The sequence below is a fragment of the Pteropus vampyrus genome, unplaced genomic scaffold (genome assembly GCF_000151845.1).
Source record: "Pteropus vampyrus isolate Shadow unplaced genomic scaffold, Pvam_2.0 Scaffold640, whole genome shotgun sequence".
Lineage (NCBI taxonomy): Eukaryota > Metazoa > Chordata > Mammalia > Chiroptera > Pteropodidae > Pteropus > Pteropus vampyrus.
This window is the reverse complement of record NW_011889421.1, coordinates 180,341-198,930: the sequence shown is the minus strand read 5'-3', so window position 1 is coordinate 198,930 and position 18,590 is coordinate 180,341. Positions and strand designations below refer to the sequence as shown.

At 47.5% G+C, this 18,590-nt stretch overlaps 1 protein-coding gene across 2 annotated transcripts; it reads right to left on the bottom strand.

Moving 5' to 3' along the window:
- Positions 1-501: 501 nt before the first annotated feature.
- Positions 502-18,261, bottom strand: PIGR (polymeric immunoglobulin receptor). 2 transcript variants are annotated; one of them, XM_023525888.1, is made up of 11 exons: positions 18,254-18,261; positions 10,290-10,385; positions 9,260-9,604; positions 7,232-7,885; positions 5,635-5,976; positions 4,749-5,072; positions 3,642-3,861; positions 3,152-3,273; positions 2,397-2,528; positions 2,218-2,276; positions 502-1,155 (listed from the first exon to the last, which is right to left on the bottom strand). In XM_023525888.1, exons 2-11 carry the CDS (start codon positions 10,327-10,329, stop codon positions 1,060-1,062), a joined length of 2,334 nt encoding a protein of 777 aa, XP_023381656.1. In that variant the 5' UTR covers positions 10,330-10,385; positions 18,254-18,261; the 3' UTR covers positions 502-1,059. The 2 variants fall into 2 exon arrangements, with proteins under 2 accessions (XP_023381656.1, XP_011383291.1); XM_011384989.2 differs by lacking the exon at positions 18,254-18,261 and adding an exon at positions 17,269-17,368.
- Positions 18,262-18,590: the final 329 nt, after the last annotated feature.

The window sequence follows — 18,590 nt, the reverse complement described above, 5'->3', positions numbered from 1 at the left end:
AGCAGACTAGGGAGTCCTTTATCTAAGCACTGTCCCCCAAGAGACTTTGGATCAACTCAGGACTGGACACTAAGTTATCCAAAACCTGTTATCCTTTAACTAGCTTCTATGTGATATTCCTATGGAGAGAGTTTACTCATTTGGTTACTGGAGTTTTGCTTAACAGCCTCTTGATCTTGGAGGATACCCTAGGAAGGTGTGAGATTCAAGGTCAAGTATTCCATGAGTGCTTTATCAAGATTTTTTAAAAAATGCCTAAGAGGAGCAGTGGTTATACCTGCTTTCAGTTTATTTCATTATAGTCTTTTATTTATACAGAGCTTTAGGGTCTTGATCATTGGCGTAGACCCCAAACTATTCCTTTATTGAAGATAATCTTGATCCCACTTAGAGGCAGTCTCCTAGCTCCCCCTCAGCCCAGTGTTGGAGATGGAGGAAACTTTGGTTTAGACACATGTCCTGGGTGCCCGAAAGTGGGACCAGAGCAAACTGCTCTGAAAGGGTTGCCCGGGGAACAGCAGTATGAGGGACAAATGTAGTCAGCCTCTTTGGTTGCAATCACAGTCTTTAATTATTAATGAAGTCACAGTTTTGATTTGTTAGCAAGTGCCAGCTTGCAGATGCTGGTTGAGGTACAGAGCTCAGAGGGAAAAAGACCTTAAACCTTAGCTCTTTGGAGACAAGTCCCTCCTCAGCATCCCATAATAAGGGTGTAGAGAAGCCTTGACTGGGCTTCCTTTCTAAAATTATCTCCTCACCCACCCTGGTCTCTCTTCTTTTGGCAAGGCCCCTCTAAAATCTCAATTCTCCTTTCGCACCTTAGGCTTTCTCATTAGAAATAAGCAGCAGGTGGGAACTTACATCACTTCACCCCAAACAGCAACAATGAGGCCAGGCTTGGATGCCACTGAGGAGGGACCAGAATGCTCTCCAGGAAAAGCCTAGGTGGGGTGTGTGTGCAGGCAGTGGAGCCCCTGAAGGTGAGGACACTGAAGATCAACATGATTCTAAAGGTGATTGTCAAGGGTGGTAGAAGGAGACAGACAGCTGGCTCTCAGCCTAGGCTTCGCTGGGGCCATCCTGGACGTTGGCCGTCATGTTGTTGGCCTGGAGCAGGAAGGCGGTGTAGGCCATGTCAGCTTCCTCCTTGGAGGACTGAGGGAGGACAGGAGAGGGGTCAGAGTTTGGAGCGTTGGCTCAGTGGGTGGGAGTCGGAGGAAGAAGATACATTATGGCTCCTAATTCATAATCTTGGCCCAAGCAATCTGGGCCCATGTTAACCCCCTGTTCTTATTCCAGCCCTGTGCTCACTACTCACCAAGAGGTACTAATTTTGATAAATGGAAAGTTGCAGCTTCTAAAAATATCTTCCTCTGTCTCACTACCTCCTTCTGACACATGGAGTGGAACCTCCTCTGTTGCCTGGGCCTGTCCCCGGAAGCTCTGCCCACACAGTTCACAAGGGCAAGGGGGTCTAGGTTGGCATCAGCCACAGTGGTTTATGTTTTTCTTTCTCTACCAGCCCAGAGACACAACACAAGCCTAGAGGGGAAGACTGTCTCCAGAACTACCTTGTTCCCCTAATTGTTCCAAAAGCTGGGGTCTCTGCTTCTTTGAGGAAGAGTAGATATATCACTTACTATATTATCACAAAAGTTATTACTTTGGGATCGGGGAGACATAAGGGGAGGATAATATGTGATCCGATGTCAGGAGTCACTTCTGGTAGGATTTCAAGAAATGTAGCACTTGGTTGGGGTAAGGAGAGCCTTCTAGTGGCTATCGAATTGCCCAACACCAGCAAATGTCACCCAGGCCCAGGCAGAAGGCTAGTCCCAAGCAAATTCTCAAGGAAAGATGGGTGACCTAAAGTCCATGGGCTCCATGGCCTAGGAGGAACACCCACTTAATCACCAGTGGTTGACATTTTGACCTTTCCGCCCTGTGGTCAAATCTATCATGTACTTGCCTTCCTCCTCCCTTCTGCATGTTTATAGCCTATACACGCAGCCCATCTCCTTCCTTACTGGTGTGTTAATACCACACCAGTAAGATACGTCTCGCCCTCAAACATTTCGCCCAGACACTGTTTACACTACCTTCCCTGTTCTGACGTCGGCCCCCACTTTGAGGTAGTTTTTCCTGGTCTCTAACCACAGTCCCTCATGCTGTGTTTCCTTGTAATACGGATGAGACCTTCTCCCTCCTCACCCTTACCCTCTTTGCCTTCTTGGGTTGTTCGGTTTCCACAGTATTCTCGGAGGTGTCCATGAACTCTGTGTGAAGAGAGCAGAGTGGATTAGCCTTCACCAGCCTCATATTCCCACCCCAGATGCAGAGTCAGCTCTAATTCCTGCTCTCCCAGGGTCAGGAATCCCCGTCAGTGAGGGACGTACCATCTTTTCCTCCAAGAGCTGTCTCTTGAGTGATCGAAGAGGCTCCCATGTTGTCATTGGCTCCAAAGTCCCGGGAATTCTCAAAGTCCGACATGCTAATGTCTGTCCTGTAGCTTCTAATTGAAACCCGGTCTGTCCCAGAGAAAGAGGAGTTGGTGTAGGGATGGGGCTGGGGACATATAAGAACAGCAGAGGGAGCCCCAAAGGGTGGCTGAAGTAGGGTCAGGATCTCCGGCTGCTCACCTCTGACTGACTCAAAGCGGATTGGAAATGTTCTGCCTCTGCTCCCTAGTCCCTTTCCACAGGAAATCAAGTCTCATTAATCCCTGACCTGTTTGTTACTCTGCGAGCTTTCAATGCACAGCATCTCGTTTTGTCCTCGCATCAGCCCCTTGAGGTAGTTATTATGATTCTTGCCTTGAGCCATGAGGAAGCTGAGGCATGAAATGGGGACATGCAAAGTCACACAGCCAATTAGTTCTCAAACTAGGCTGGAAGTGCAGGTCCCTCAGCATCCTGCTCTCCTCTTCCTGGAAGCCCTGCCTCTGGACTTAGACCCTGAGCAATCATGGATGGCCTTCCAGAGAAAGCATTTGGATGGCAGGACTCAATGTAAGTTTGGGGTACCTGTGGGTTTAACTTTCCTCACCCTGCTTTCCTAGAACCCTTACTCAAGCCAATGAAAGAGCAGAAAGTATGGCAGCCCCCACCCGAGGGTTTGGAGGTGGGGGGCAGGGAGCAGCCCAGGGGCTCACCAACGTTCCTCCTGTGCCGGGCTCTAACCACTCCCACCGCCAAGGCCCCCAGTGCCAGCACCAGGGCCAGGGGCACCAGGGTGGAGACCAGCACCGTGGAGCTCCCACCTTGTCCCACAGAGCTAGAAGAAAGATTGAGTCAGTTAGTCACTGAAAGGGAAACCTGAGGACCCCACAGTGTGCTGGCAGGTAACTCTGGCTAGTTCTTCCTCCCAGGTGTATCTACTTTCTTCTCTTGATACAGCCTTCTAGCTCCATTCTCCTAAGAAGCCCTTCCAGACATGGCAAAGGCAAGGACTGGGCTTTCTCTGCATCCCAGGCCCGGGAAGTTGAACTGGGTGGTAAACACGGCCCCAGCTGCAGAGAGCACCACTGGTCCCTCCCGAGACAAGCAGTGGCAAGAGCTGCCCCCACTATCAGGAGGCAAACAGCCTCAGGTAGTTAGCCTCCAGGATGTTCTCCAAGTGGGGAGCCTTGAATCCTTCCTTACCTGCCAGGGTCTGCAGGTGCTTTTCTTCCGTGAGCTGAGTCTCCAGTATCTATTTCACTGTCCTCCACAAAAAGCTTGGGATCCTGAACGACTTGGTTTTCAATCTTCCTGACACGTGGCTCTATTACCTTCCCACCAGGAGCAGCATCCACTTGGCTGACATCTTGAGACCTTGGCTCTATCACCTCCTCGCCAGGAGCGGCATTCACTTGGCTGACATCTTTGGACCGTGGAGAGAGCAGAGTGGGGCTGAATTATGGCTTTTTATGTTTTCACTCCTTGAGGTTAGGGAGCCTGAGGAGTGGGACTTCATTATGACTCATAGGGTCAGAAGGAGATCTTAGGGTAGGGTCCAAGATGACATTAGAAATAGAGTGATAGTCTCCTCTAGTTTGTCCCAGCTGATCTCTGTCCCATTAATACCACAGTCATTTCCATCTACAAGGATCCATATCACAGATCCAGCTGTGCTTAAGGGCTGACATACCATTTGGAGACAGATTTTTCATAGCTTTGAAACTCTGCTCAGGGCCTCCTGACTGTAGGGCTGGGTGTGGTAGTGCTGCCCCCTGGCGGTAGCTTGGCTCTGGGTCCCTCAGTGAACCAGACCAGCCTGACCCAGACAAAACACCCTCCTCATTAAGGATAAAACATTTCATGTAACATTTAAAAAAGACGCTTAAAATGCAAACTTACTAGAAGAGGTTGCCTTAATTCTTTATCAGACCTTGTATGAAAAGGTATTTGGCCCTCTTTTGAGAGCAGGCTTTGGGGGAGCATACTGTGTATGACAGTGACTTTGAAATTTCTGTAGAAAGAGGAAAATCTCTATATACAGAAAGGGCTTAAAATGTCCTGAAAGGGCAACTATGGGGCTTGTCCTGAAGCTGAGGCTGAACATCAAACCTACTGTTTTTTCTTAGTTCATGTGTTTACTTGGGTTGCCCTTTTTAGAGGGCTAAGTAAGGCCATGTGGGGCTAAATATCCCTTGCGCCCAGCCTCTTAGAACCAAACCTGGCCCCCTACCCTACCCCGATGGAGAGCTGTTAGGCAGGAGCCTTTCTCTGGGGTCTGTGGGGATGCAGACCTGGCCCTCAGAGACTCACCCTTCACCTTTTCCTTGACCTCCACATAGACAGCCACAGTCTCTCTGAATCGGAGGTTCTCCTTCACCCCGCACCAGTACCAGCCTTCGTCCTCTTGGGTGACGGAGTTCAGGATCAGGGAGATGAGCTGGTTCCCCTGGCTGCAGTTCACGGAGGCCTGGCCTGAGCCCTCGTTGTGGCTGGGCAGGGCCTTGCAACCTTTGCTGCTCCACTTGCACCAGAATTTCTCATAGGAGGCGAATTTGCATGGTAAGTGGCAGGGGAGATTGAGAGTCTCTCCCACCCCAACAGTGACATTCGTGGGTACCTCGAGGTTTGGTTCTCCTGGAGTGGGGAGTGAATAGGCACAGAAGTTGGCATTGGTGATGATGCTACAGGGAAGTGACTGTGGTGGGGACCTTTGTCCACAGCCCATTTCCTCTTTGGACAGCATTGTAAATAATGACATTACACTGAATACATAAGAAAGGTAATTATGCGCCATGTAATAACTATGGATGACCACCATGGATCAATCAGTCTATCGTAGAACAGAGACCCTTGCACACTCGCTTTAGTTTGCTTTCCTTGCTCTTTCTTTCTAGACTCAATACAAAGAGCTTTGTTCTCCTTCAGCTAACACCTTACAGACGTTAAAAGAAGCCGGCATTCTTGATGATGAGAGGTGCTACGTGTGGTGGTCTGAAGAGTATGGAGTGTGTGCAGGGAAGGGTGCTTGTTACAGGTATGAAAAAATGGCCTCTCCACAGGTGGGCTCTCTCCTGAATTCTGTCCAGTCAATATGGAGGTACGTAAAGTAGGAGGAGTGATTGGGGGGTGAGGCCGCTGCCAACTGGAGGAGTGCTGGGGCTGCCTCCCTTCCCTTGCGCCTCAGTTCAGCTCTTACCTTCGACAACCTTGAGCTCCACTGTGGACCACCAGTGCGTATCGCCGTCGGTCAGACACCAGTAGAAGCCAGCATCCTGGGTGGTGAGCTGGTTGAGTATGACAGTGTAGGTGCCATTGCCTGGCTCTTCGTACAGGGCGAGCCTGCCCTCGTAGTCTTTGTAATGTTCCTTCACCAGCCCCTCGCTGCTCACCAGCTGCGGGCAGCCACCATTTTGAGCCCCATTCCAGCGACACCAGTACTTCAGTCCGTTTCTATCTTTAGGGTTGTAGGGGCAGAGTAAGGCTACAGAGCCTCCTACCACACTCTTCACCACAGAGGGACTACGGGGAATCGTTGTCTCTAGAAGCACAGACAGAAATGGGATGGAAAGACAGCAACATGGTCTGAGCAGGCTCTTCCCCATGATCTTAGCCAGGGGAAGATTGAGGTTTAGACTAATCACATCACCCTCCTCAGAAAATTAAAAAAACATGTTCCTAATGTCACAGAGCCTGTAGCTGGAACCACCCGACCAGACCCCGGTGACCTTCACCACTAGTCAGGATGTCTCATTTCTTTCCTCCATCTTCTGAGTAGAGACTGGAAGGAGTTTAAGGAGACACTATCAGCCCTTCTCTGTGGGCTTCTTACAAAATCTCCCTCTAAATAAATTTTTGTCTGTTTATTAGCTTGTCCCACAAAAACAGCCAGATACATCTCCTTCAAATTAAGAAAATATATTTAGAACAGTATGATTTAAAATATAAACTATGTAGCACGGATAAGTTTAATTATTGAGGACCTTGAGGGCTCTCTCAAAGAGGACAGTCCTCCAAGAAGCTCATGCTGAGGTCCAGTGGTAACCCTGGGTGACCGAGGGTGCTGAGGAATGTGGTAGGGACCCCAAGCTGGACAGAGAAATCGCGCTCAGGGAATGTGAGCCCCTGAAAAGTCACAAGGGCAGTGACATTGAACTGTAAGTATTGGTTTGTTCCTTATAAGGGTAACTCTATGCAGAGTGCTCCAGAGTGAGAAGCAGCAGAGATTTAAGTTTTTCACCACGTCGAAGGCTCGCCAATGTTGAACTAAGTAAGCCAGGGCGTGCCGAATAACAAATAATCCTAAGAGGTGTTGGAGAGAAAAATTTAGAAGTGGAGGCATTGCCTTCCTGGGAAAACTTGGAGACCAAGATAAGCCACTCCTCCCACTGAATGTGAGGCATGAGATGCCATTCTGCTTAAGGGTCAGGGAGAAGGGACAGATGGCCCCTTCAATGGCACTGGGATTTCATGTTAGGTTCTCACTGTGGTTCTCTGAAACCCAGACAGTCTACAAGTCTTGCCTCAATCAGGAGCATCACTCCCTTCATTTCTATTAACCAGGGATAGCCATCAAGAGGCCTTTGTTGACAGAGAAGAAAAATTAGGAGGTAACATGAGGAAGAGCCTGTGTTTTCTAGCTGTCCTGTACAGATGCCCACAGAGCATCCAGTTCAGGGCTTGTCTGTGAGCAGATATTGTTAACTGACTGGAGAATATTGAATAGACTCACAAGCAGAGAGCTAGGATCTCATCTGCCAGACTGCCCTACCTCTTCTTTCCCTCTCAAGTCTCACCTTCATTGACGAAGAGTTGCCAAGCCTGGGTGGGCCAGCCTTCCTGAGGTTCGCCATCAGAGTGGGCTCCGCACAGGTAGTGCCCTGCGTCTTCTCTCTTTAGGCCAGTGATATGCACCCTGAAGGAGCTTTTGTCCTTGAGAGTGAGCAGGATTCTTCCCTCGAAGGCCTGAGCCCTCTTTCCCAAGGTGTTGATGACCACTTCGCAGCCTTTGCCATTATTCACCCGGCATACAAATTTGGTCAGATTTGCCACCTTGGGGCTCAGGGCACAGTCAAAGGTCACCGAGCCCCTCAGGTCTCCATAAACCAGCTTGGGCTCAGGCTTCAGCACTTGGAGGTCAACATTGCTTTTATCAGCTCTGGAATTGTCCCCAGCCTGGCAGACATACATCCCAGCATCACTGAGCTGCAGTTGGTCGATGACAAAGTTGAACACTAGCTGGCTGGTACCCTGAATACTGAGGCGAACCCTGTCGCAGTAGCTGGGGCTTACATACCCGCTGGAGTCAATGACTAGGACACAGGTCTCGTCTGTCTTCCTGCACACAGACTTCTTCTCCTGAGAATTCTCAGAGTTGAAAGGGCAGCTAATGGTCACTGTTCTTCCCAGTTCTGCTGTGTAGACTTTAGTGCCATTTAGGAGTCCAAGAGCTGCAGGGTGAGGGGTGGGGAACAAGTTGTCATGTCACTCTCCTGCCACATAGGAGAGCTCGGTGTTCCTAGAGTCTGGGTGTGCCTGCACCTGGGATGTCCTCTTCCCCAGAGGGACACTATCAGAATATATCTTCCAATTCCTGGCTTTATTGCTCTTTCCTCCTTGAAGCCCTCCCCAAGCTGGCACTAATCTCTCCCTCCTCTGTGCTCTCTTGATACTTACATCTGTATCACTTATACATCCAGTCTTGTGTATAGTTTAATTATGTCTTCCATGGACTGGAAGTCTATCCAGGGCAAAAACATGCTTCACTCATGTTTGACTCCCCTGCCATGCCTAGCATGGTGCCTATGCACAGTAGGTGCCCAAATTAATTCATGCTGATATGAACAGAATGAATGTAAATATAGGGTGGCAGATTTCAGTGTATTGTGGGAGAGTTTCTAAAACTTACAGTAGTCTAAACATGGAATGTGCTTCTTCGTGAAGTAATTGATTTCTGCCATTTAAAGTGTTTGATCAGAGGCTGCATTGTCTCCACTGTTCCTCTGGACACCCTATATAAAGTCAACTCTCAGCTCTCCTTGGCTTTTAAGAGTTTATGAATCTCCATGGCCACCTGCATGAACTCTTTATTCGGTCTACAGATAATACCGAGCATATCCCAAAGGAGCAAAACATATCTTTGGGAGTCTCTCCAAATTTCTTCCTTTAAGACCATTTTCTCTTTTAATTTCCCTTGATAATCTAAAATGCCCTTGTCATTGAACCCTTGTCACAAAATCTTTCCTATTTTTTCTTTTCTCACTTAGAACAAGCTTGCTCAATGGCCCGTCCCTTCAGGGCCTTGGTCTTCAGGCAAGAACGGATCATTTAGTTTATGCTGAGACTGTTGATAGATTAATAGAACCCAGGTTTAAAAAAGTGCATTTTAAAAGAAGCTTTCTGATGACCTGAGGTCTTGATCTAAAAGTTGCCCTAGTGGCAGCAATTTAAGGGTCCCTCCAAGTTTCTCCCTGCCTCTTCTGCCTCTCTCTGCTGGTCGACCTCCTGTCTCGCCTGTAACAATCAGGGGAGAAGTTGTCTTCCTGCTGCTCTTCCAAGCCGGCGTCTCAGGAAAATCCTAGAATATTATGGCCCTGAAGACCTAGAGAGGTCCACCCACCACCCACAAGTAGGTGCCCTCTGTCTCATTCCCATGTTCTATTATGAAAAGTCCTTGCCTCTGTAGGGAGGAGGACACATAGCCTTTCTCACCTCATGCCAGGACACTCATGCCTCTCAGGAAATTCTTCCCTAAGCCCTCCCATTGCACCTGAAATGATTCTCTCTCACTCTTCTACAGATGCCCAAGGAGACTGGATCCTCACCTGGGCTGACCTTCAGTCTCACATCAAAGAACAGGTCTTGGTTATTCATGCCCAAACCACACCTGTAGCGCCCAGAGTCATTCTGGGTGAGATGGCCAATGTCCACCACAAACATGTTGCTCTCTGGGAAGTTGGTGAGGTTGGCTTTGCCCTCATAATTCTTGGAGACATAGCCTTCAGAGGAAATGAGGGTTGTACAGCGGCCCCTGGCTCCCTGCTGGCACCAGTACTTCCGGGAATGCCGATTAACAGAGGTGGCTGGGTAGTAGCACTTGATGGATGCTGAGGCACTTTCCAATCTGTTCACCTCCTGGGGGCCAAAGATAGGACTCTTCATGGAGACCACTGTGGGGACAGAAGACAGAGGTTTAACAAAGCCATGGGAGGGAGAGCCTGCTGAAAAGATCCTGACAGCTTACCCCAAGAGATGAAATTTTCACCTAACACATCTGCCTTCTGTGGATTATTTACATGTACTAAGGCTAGACAATTGCTACTATTGGGTAAAAGTATTGATTAAACATTATTATATTCTAATTGTAGCTCTTTAATGACAACCATTTTAAGGACAATGGAATGCAAACATATGTAGTGATATACCTTGTTTATTAAAAAACATTCCTTTTGTAGGGTGCTACACTTTTGCATTTGCTGTCTGTTATTTCCTTATATTTCAAAAAATGTGTTTTAGATTAGTTTCTTTTTTTCTAGATGAAAATATTGAGAGCCAGCAAGGATAAGTCATTTCCCTCCAAACCCCATAGCAACTCATAGAGATGCTTGGTTCAAGATCAAGGTCTTTTTCTTTTTATAATTCCCAGTGAAGAGCAGACCCCTGGACTTGAAATGAAGACTTGCCATTCTTGTTCTAGATCTCCAATCCACTTTCAGACATGGCCTTTCCTCTTAGTCTGTGTGATACCTTGAGGAAGTGTACTTTTTGAAAGGGGTATTCTTGGAGATGGGCCTGATCTCAGTGTCCCAGGAAATTGGATCCTGCAGGGAGTAGACAGGGACCTGGCAGACGCACCTGGGAAGACAGCCAGCAGGCAGGTGAGGAAGAACAGCATCACTGCTGATGGCTCCCTTGGGGCTGTGTCACTCACGCCAATTTCTTGCTTGGATGCTGAAAGACAATAGCACAAGAGGATGAAGCTCCTATGTCTTCCAAGACTAGTTGAGCTTAGAATTCCTGTAACACCTGTTTGGTTTTGTATGTCCAATAATGAACATAAATTCTTTTGAAAGAATAAATGGCTCCGCCTTTCCCATTAGAGCTCAAAGTCCTGTCACTCCACAGTGCTTTTTTGTTTCTCAAAAGTTATAAAGTAGATTTTTATCTTCTCAACTTCTTTGCAAGTTCTTTTGGGTTCGGGACACAAGTGCCATTTTTTCTGGGAGGCATGGCCCTGAGCAAGATCCCTTAGATCTCAGGAACATCTCTCTGGATGGTTGGTTACTCCCAACACGTGGCCCCATCTCTCTGTCTCAGCTGCCCTCCCTGCGAGGTGAGAGGGGCTGGCATATTTTACAGTGTATTCATATGAGTAAACCGAGACCCACAGAGGAAGCCTAGTAAGGATTAAAGTTGCAAATGTAACAATGATGATCTGAACCACCATCAATTGTTCTCTTACCATGTTCCAGGCACTGAATGAAATAATGTACATGTTCTTTCATTCGAACTTGATATTGCCCCCTATGAGTTGGGTATTTTTATCCACATTTTACATAGGAAGGAGTGAAAGCTTAAAGGTTAAGTGCTTTTCTCAAGGTCACACGAGGATCAAGTGTATGGGTGGATAGGGTGGGGGTAGGCAAGATTTGAACCCAGCTTTGGCTGGCTATAAAATCCCCAAGCACTTGACCTCTCCCACTGCAGTGTATCACATCTCAAACTCAGCAGCATGCTTATCCCTTGTGCTTATTCCTGTTATTTTAGAGCCTCCGTTGCTTATCAAAGCATTGTCATTTACACTATTTCATTGGAGCTTTATAACTCCCCCTTAAATAAGACAGAACAGATATAATTATAACTCTTTTATGAATAAGAAAATCAAGATTTTGAGATGCTGAGTGATATGCCCACGATTTCCCGGAGACCTGGTTGTGAGGTCAGGGTTAAAAATGTTGCTGTTGTGGCCTCTGTTATCCTTCTTGGTCAGGCCAGGCAGACAAAGATAGAGAATCCAGGACAAGACAACTCAGAGGGTGCAGCACACATGGACCTTGTCACATCTGTGGACACAGACCAAGGCTAGAGAGGGTTGAGGGTCCCAGGACCCAGCCCAATTACAGCTGTCCTCAGGACTCGAGCTGCAGCCTAGAGGAGGAAACAGGAGTCCTCACTTTCCCACGGACTTTGACAGGCTTTAAACTTTGGAATGGACTTGACAGTGAGGGTGCTAAAGGAGAGAACTATGTTAACAAGCACTGAGCAGTAAGGAGCCCCCATAAAGATAAGGAAACTTGAAACAATAGGGAGTCCAGGACTGATCTCCCAGGCTTCCCTCCCTGCTTGGGCCCTCCCTGTGACTCCCTTCACAAGCTTAAGCCAAAGGCAATAGAGTTGTTTATCTTGGTTATTTCTTTTCTGTGAGGGAATTTCCCAGCAAGGAACCTTTTTATTTCCTTGTGGAGATAAAGGTATTCTGTTCCTCTAGTTCTTTGGAAGAGGAAGGGGAGCAGGTTAGGGGAGGTGGGGACAGATATGGGTATCAAGTGGCAGCTTGAAGTTCCTTGATTCTGGTTAATTGCCCCAGACCTTTCACAGCAGGCCAATGATTAACTTCTGGAATGGGGCCTTAGCCAAACACCAGTGTTAGCCCCAACCTAGATGTGCTCAGGGGACACTAGCTGGGCGACCACCAGAGTGGGCACCATGGGTCACCATGGGGGAGGCTTCCAGGCAAGAGCAGGTGTCAGAAGGTTGGGAAGTCTGTCTCCTCTGGAACATGTGGGATGGGACGGCGGCAGAGTCCCAGGGAATCCACCATCCGCCATTTTCGCTGGCCTTGTATGCACTGGCAGGTGGGAGGAAAAACTGCCACATGTGGTTTTAAGAGCCCAAACCAGCAGAGGTTCTCCTTGGTTCTGGTTCCTGTTCATACCTTTAGATAAACAATGTTCCTAATACGTCTGTGACACAGGGGTGGGTCTTCCAATGGGTTGAGCTGGGGGATGCAACCCTCCTCTGGATTGGTGAAAGAGATTTGCCCTGGGTTATAGAGAGTCAGACACCAGGTTTTCCAATGGGAGTCCTGACCTCCTGCTGAGGCTTCTTATATGTGTGAGATGCTTGGATGGTTGTGGATATCCAAGTCAGGGGAGGATACATGTGTGTACCCATTACTCTTTGCACAGCCTCAGGCCAGAGATGAAAGCATCAAGCATGCATAGCTGGAAGGGCAAATCTTGTAGAGGGTGACCCTGGCGAGAAAACATGCAGCCCTGTCCCAGGGTTGATGATGGGAGGGCAAAGGCACCCATGCTGTCGGTAGCAGGAAATCTTTGCCCAAAGCTAAGCTAGAAGCACGGTTTTTCTGCTAACAGCTGAAAGAACCCTGGGTTTTGAAAATTATTAAAAATCCCTTCTTCTCAAAACCAGACTTTGTCTCAAACCTAAGAGATTCAGGTCTCATGAAGGTCCCAGTTTCATGGTGGCTGGAGCTGTATTTAAAGGATTTGCTTAAAGAAGGAAAGAAATAACATTTATTGGACACCAATTATGCTTGCCAGCTTCTTATCTGACTTAGTCTGTTATTACAGCAACCCAAGAGATAGTTATTATTATCTTCATGTTGCCAGATGGGAAATCTGAGGGTTAGAGAGATTTTTGGTCCTAAGACTCATCGAGAATAGGATCAATACCTTATTATTACTCTTTGGATGAGCAGAGAGGCTCGTTCTTTTGAGAGATTCACAGACTAGTATATCATGCATGAAGGCACATTTCTGGTTCTTAAAACAAGAGTTGTTTTTTCATTGCTGAGGCTGGAATGTTCTGGATCCTTCTCGTTTTACCAAGTTACTGACCCTGATATATTCATAACATATGTCAACACAGTTGTGGATTGGGACAGGGAGAATGGAGTTTGCCTCCTTATAACATGAATTTAGCTAGCTTCCCTGCAGTTAGAGTGACAGATCTTCAGCTCCCACGGCTTGGAGTCCAAACCTTTGCTGGTCTAATCTTAGGTTTCCTCCTTTTTCAGAGGGAGTGGTATCTCCTGAACCAGGTCTTGGCTTGGCTGCTGATGAACCACATGGTCTTCAGCAACTCTAGGGGCTCCATCTGCTTGGTACACAGCAGGAAGTCAGTTGAGGCCTCACAGCCCCAAGGGCTTCAGAGAGAATAGAGAACATGCACAATGGAGACTCGAAGCCAAGTTGGTGGTTTCTGACAACTTCCTGTGAGTGTGAACTTGGAGGAGCAGGAAGCTGGGAGCTCAGAGGAGTGGGGAGAGGCTGGCCAAGGAAAGCCCCTAGATTGAATGACTCTTTTGCCTACTTCCTCTACTCATTGCCTGAGTCTTTTTGGGACTACACTCTCATCTCCCATGGATGCAGGGGCTGAACACAGACTAGAACAAGCCCAGAAACTGTAGCACCACTAGAGAGGGAGAATAGTCTGTGTGGTTTGGAAGAGCCTCAGACTAGTGATGACAGAGGGCAGCTTAGGAGAATTTATGAAATTTATGTAAGCCCTGGAGTGTGGGAGAGTCTCCAAGTAAAGGCAAAGTAGGGGAAAGAGAATCTAGCCAAGGGGTCTGAAGAATGTATGAGATGGAAAGATCTAAGACTTCTGGTCCCATCCTTGTCAAAGTGCTATTAATACAAGACTTAAGCAGAAATTAAGCATTTGAAATACCAGCTCCATGATGCTCTGAGAATAAACCTTGTGGATTCCCAGATGGCCTTTCAACAAAGACTGAAAACACCCATTATTGACTCCATCCCTACCTACTGTGATGTGCAGATATTAGTTTCACCCCCCCTACCTGGTGGAAGGCAGGGGCTCCTGGAAGGCAGGGGCCAACTAGATCAATGTCTCCATCCCCAGAGGGCCTCTCATGAGAGTGCTGGGCAAGGAACAGCTGCTCAGCAAAGACCGATGAACTGGGAGTGGTTACATCCTTCACATCTTTTCTCTGAGAAGGGCAAAGTCAGGACTAATTTCTCTCACTTTGGCAAATGACTTCTTGGTTCTGGGGACTCAAGGGACAGTAATATGAAGAGGAACCTGCTCTGTCCCAAGCTACAGAAGAGCTCTACCACTTGGGCTCAACTCCCTCATCTGTAAAATGGGTGTCATAGTCCCTGACTCTTTTAGATTAAGAGGCCTCTGTGGGAGGGGGAAATATGGAGGGAGATAATAGGATAATGTACGTGGAGACACTTTAAATAGCGTAAAGTGCTCTTCAATGGTAAGAGGTTGCAATTAGTCAAGCACAGGAGGACCGGGTTCGTACACAGTTGCTATGCACTTGGAGAGTGGCACAGAGCGTGGGCTCATCAGCTTAGCTCTGAGCTCTCTCATTTGGGGGCTGTGTGATTTGGGGGCAGTCTATTCAATCCTTCTGAGCCTCAAGTCCTCATCTGTACACTGGAGATAATCGTACCTAGTATAGAGAGTCACCATAAGGATTAAATGAAACATATGTAAAGTCTTCAGTATGGTGTCAGGATTTAAAAGATGTTAGTTCCTGTCCCATCTCCTCTCTAAAATCAATACAGGCCTCTCTCTTTTTTTCATCTTAAAGTGAGAAGAAAATAGAAGTATATATTTACTGGGCATCTTTTGAAGACTGAGGGAGAACAGCTCAGATTGGACCAGCAAGGCCAATAGTTCTAGCTAGCACATACTGAGTAATTTCCAAGTGTTTTACCTGCATTGTCATTTAATCTGCAGACACCCTAGAAATAGAATTAAATACGCAAATTCATTTCACAGGTGAGACAACTGAGGCAGAGAGAAATAAAAAATTTGGCCAGAGTCACACAGCTCTTAAATGACTACAATGAGATTGAAATTCAGGTGTTCTGGATCAAGAGTATGAGCTCTTTGCCACTGTGCTAGGCTGCGGAGGGTCTTGAAGCAGTTGGGAGAGGAGGAGCAGGAAATCCATTCTTAGAGAAGTTAGTTCAGTTCTCTCCTATCTGTCTTTCATAGGAAAGATAGTTTCTAAGAAGAGATACCTGAATGCAGACTTAGGTGCCAACAGAGAAATTTCTTCCTGGAAAATAATAATAGCCGCTATTTATTTAGTACCTACCATGCTTAGGGTATGTTAAGTTTATTTCCTGTAACCAAATACATTGTCTCCAAGGCTTCTTTCTGCTTCATTATGCTGTGTCAGTGCCAGGGAATTTGGGATCCTGGTCCCAGTCCACCCAGAGAGAGGGAAAGATATAGATGAGGGAGGTCTCTGCTGAACACGTGCATGGATAATACTACTTTAAAAAAAAAAAGTTGGGTATTTTGTTTTCTAGGCAATGTCCAAATATCCCATGACCAAATCAAAATGGCTGTTCCAAAAAGTTGTTGTCATACTTGCGGGTTACCTTATCCCACCCACACTGACTCACAGAGTCTTAATTTCCTCAACTATGAAATGAGATCATGATACCTTCCCTGACTATGTCCCACGTTTGTTTCAGGTAGGAATGAGATGAAGCTGTGAAAGCCCGTAGCAAGTGGATTTACTATGTGGTAGCTGCTGCTGTTATACTGTTTATAAACTACTGCCAGGCAGACCTGGAGGTGCTGAGGGACAGTAAACGCTCTCCTGACTCCTGGTTCATTGCTCTTTCTGTTCCATCATCACATCCAGGCCAGGGAGAAGGATGGATGGAGAGTTCCAGAACTGCCTTCTACCCTAATCCATGAATCAGTACATCTCCAGATGTTAAGGAAACTATAATTCCCTAAGTGAAGGGAGAATAATGGTGAAGGCTGTGTCCAAAACAGTGTCAGCAGCTTGGTGGCCCCAGGCCTGGGAATTGTTCAAAGGGAATTGAGGATGGTGGGAGCCGTAGCTTGCATAGCTGTTGTGCTTGTTCCCGAGGGTGCTGTGATGGCTTGCAGGTACTATCAGGAGGGATAAGGGGAAAGCACAGAGGGAGGGGAAGGCTGTGTCTGAGGCCTCCTGGCTGCAGAGCCACTAGGAACATCAGGACTCTGACATGCTGCCTGTGCCTGGGATGGGGCTCTGCCCATCTTACTCACCTACTCTTGGAGGACCTAATTTTTCCTGCCTGAGCAAGAGCAAGATGCGATGGTGAGACACATTATGTCTCGGTGCAGCAGGAATCTGCTGGGGCAAAGCTGGGTTGAAATTGGAAAGGATCTCAGAGCCTCCTCGAACCCCATAAGAGGGACTGCATGCCCTTCCTGGAAAGCTGGAGGAGGAGAGCTTTAAAGACTAGAAGAGTCGCTGCTGTGCACCAAGCACCTTATGTGTAATATCTTATCTAGGTCTGTCTGATACTCAGTTAAGTCCTTGAGTAATTGAACTAAATTGAAAAACACCAAACAATTATTTGGCTCTACAGTTTTCAAAGCAATTTCATACATATTTTCTCATTAGAGCCTCACATCAACTCTAAGTGATAGGTATTATTTTTATCCACATTTTACAGGTTATAAGACACTGAGGCTCAAAGAGTGATCAGGTGACTTGCCTAAGGTCACACAGTTAATGGAGAGTTAGTAGAGAATTCAGGGGCCAAACTTAGAGGATAACTTCACATGCTGACCACAGACATTCCTTATTCCCATTTGCTGATATTTCACAGAAACTGGGGGCTTCCATACAGGCCTGTCCTTACTCATCTCTATGTACCTCTACTTACCAACCACACGCTCAGTCCCACAGGCTGCAGCCCTTGTCCTCCTCACTCCGCTCTGGGAAGCTGGGAGTTGTGAATGTAGGGAATTGCCTGAGCAACCATCCCCGTCCCTTCCCAGATGGCATCCCATCCACGGATCCCAGAGCAGCCACACTTACTTTTAGCTACTTCCTTCTCTCCCGTTGACTCAGTTTCGAGGGTACAGCCTGCTGGCCAGTTCACAACCCCTGACTTCCTAGAAGCTGCCAGCAGGACACTGGATGCTGCCACCAAAACTGAAACTATGTGCGGTGCTTGACCCACACCTGGGTTCTTAAAGAGACACTCTCCCACAGGCATGGCGGCTGGCCAGGGCACGTGACGCTCACAGATTCCTTGCTTTCCTTCCCTTTTGGCTTTCCTGGCTGTCTCCATTTTCTTCCTCTTAGGGGGACTGCTATGTGGGACTCCTCCATCGTTGTAGCTGTTCGAGACAAGACATCCAAGCATGAAGAGCCTTTTCCGCTGCTTTCTACCTGCAAGACCCTAAGCAAGTTACCTCCGTATGTCTTTTCGTCTGAAAAACAGGGATAGTAACACCAAGTCTATAGGGATACAACTGGATGTTAAATGTGAAACCCCTGGCCCCGGGCATGGTATGAAATTGATATGCATTGGGTGGGCACAGGTGGCAGGAATGGCTCTCAGTCCTTGAATGCATGTCCCCATCCACGTGGGAACACAGTCCCCTACTCCCTAGATTACTTAGCCTGGATGGGTCAATTCTTTATACATCTTCTGCAGAGCTCCTTTACAAGCTCCAGGGCCTCTGGGAACTTGGGGGACCACAGCTCCTTCCTTTTCCCTTCCTAGAGGAATCGAAGACTCTGGCCGCTTCTGGGATCCCCTGAAAATGGCGAACCTTCAAGGTTTGTCAGGACCTGGGCTTGTGCCATAGCAAAAAGAGCACTGATCTGCTGAAATGGGGTGAAAACCTCCTTCCCTGCTTCAGTTAGTCCCTGGCGGTCTTCTGGTCACGACGGATTAGAATTCCCAGGCATTCCTCAAATGATTTTGGCAGTCCTGTGTCACATAGTGAAGCCCACTCCCCAACACACACACATTTGACCCCTCCACCCCACACAGAATCCTGCCCTGTCCTACCTGCACAGTCCTGCCCAGGCTCTCCCTCCAGTGTCCTACAGGCCAAACCCCAGAAGGGGAAGGAGGAAAGGAGAAATAGAGACCCGGAAAGCACAAGGCAGTCAGAGCCCTGGGTCTTATTTTAGCTCAAATTCACTCACTCATAGGTATCTACCTGCAATCACAGATTTAGATGGCAAGTATTTCCTATTATGGAGCTTAATTTCAGACCCTCAACCTACCATGACTAATGTAAAAAAAAAAAAAAAATGACCTAGTCATTTCCAGGCAAACTCAGTCCAATTCAATGATATCTCAGTCACTTCACTCCCGATTTAAAACTCCGTCTCATTTTGGA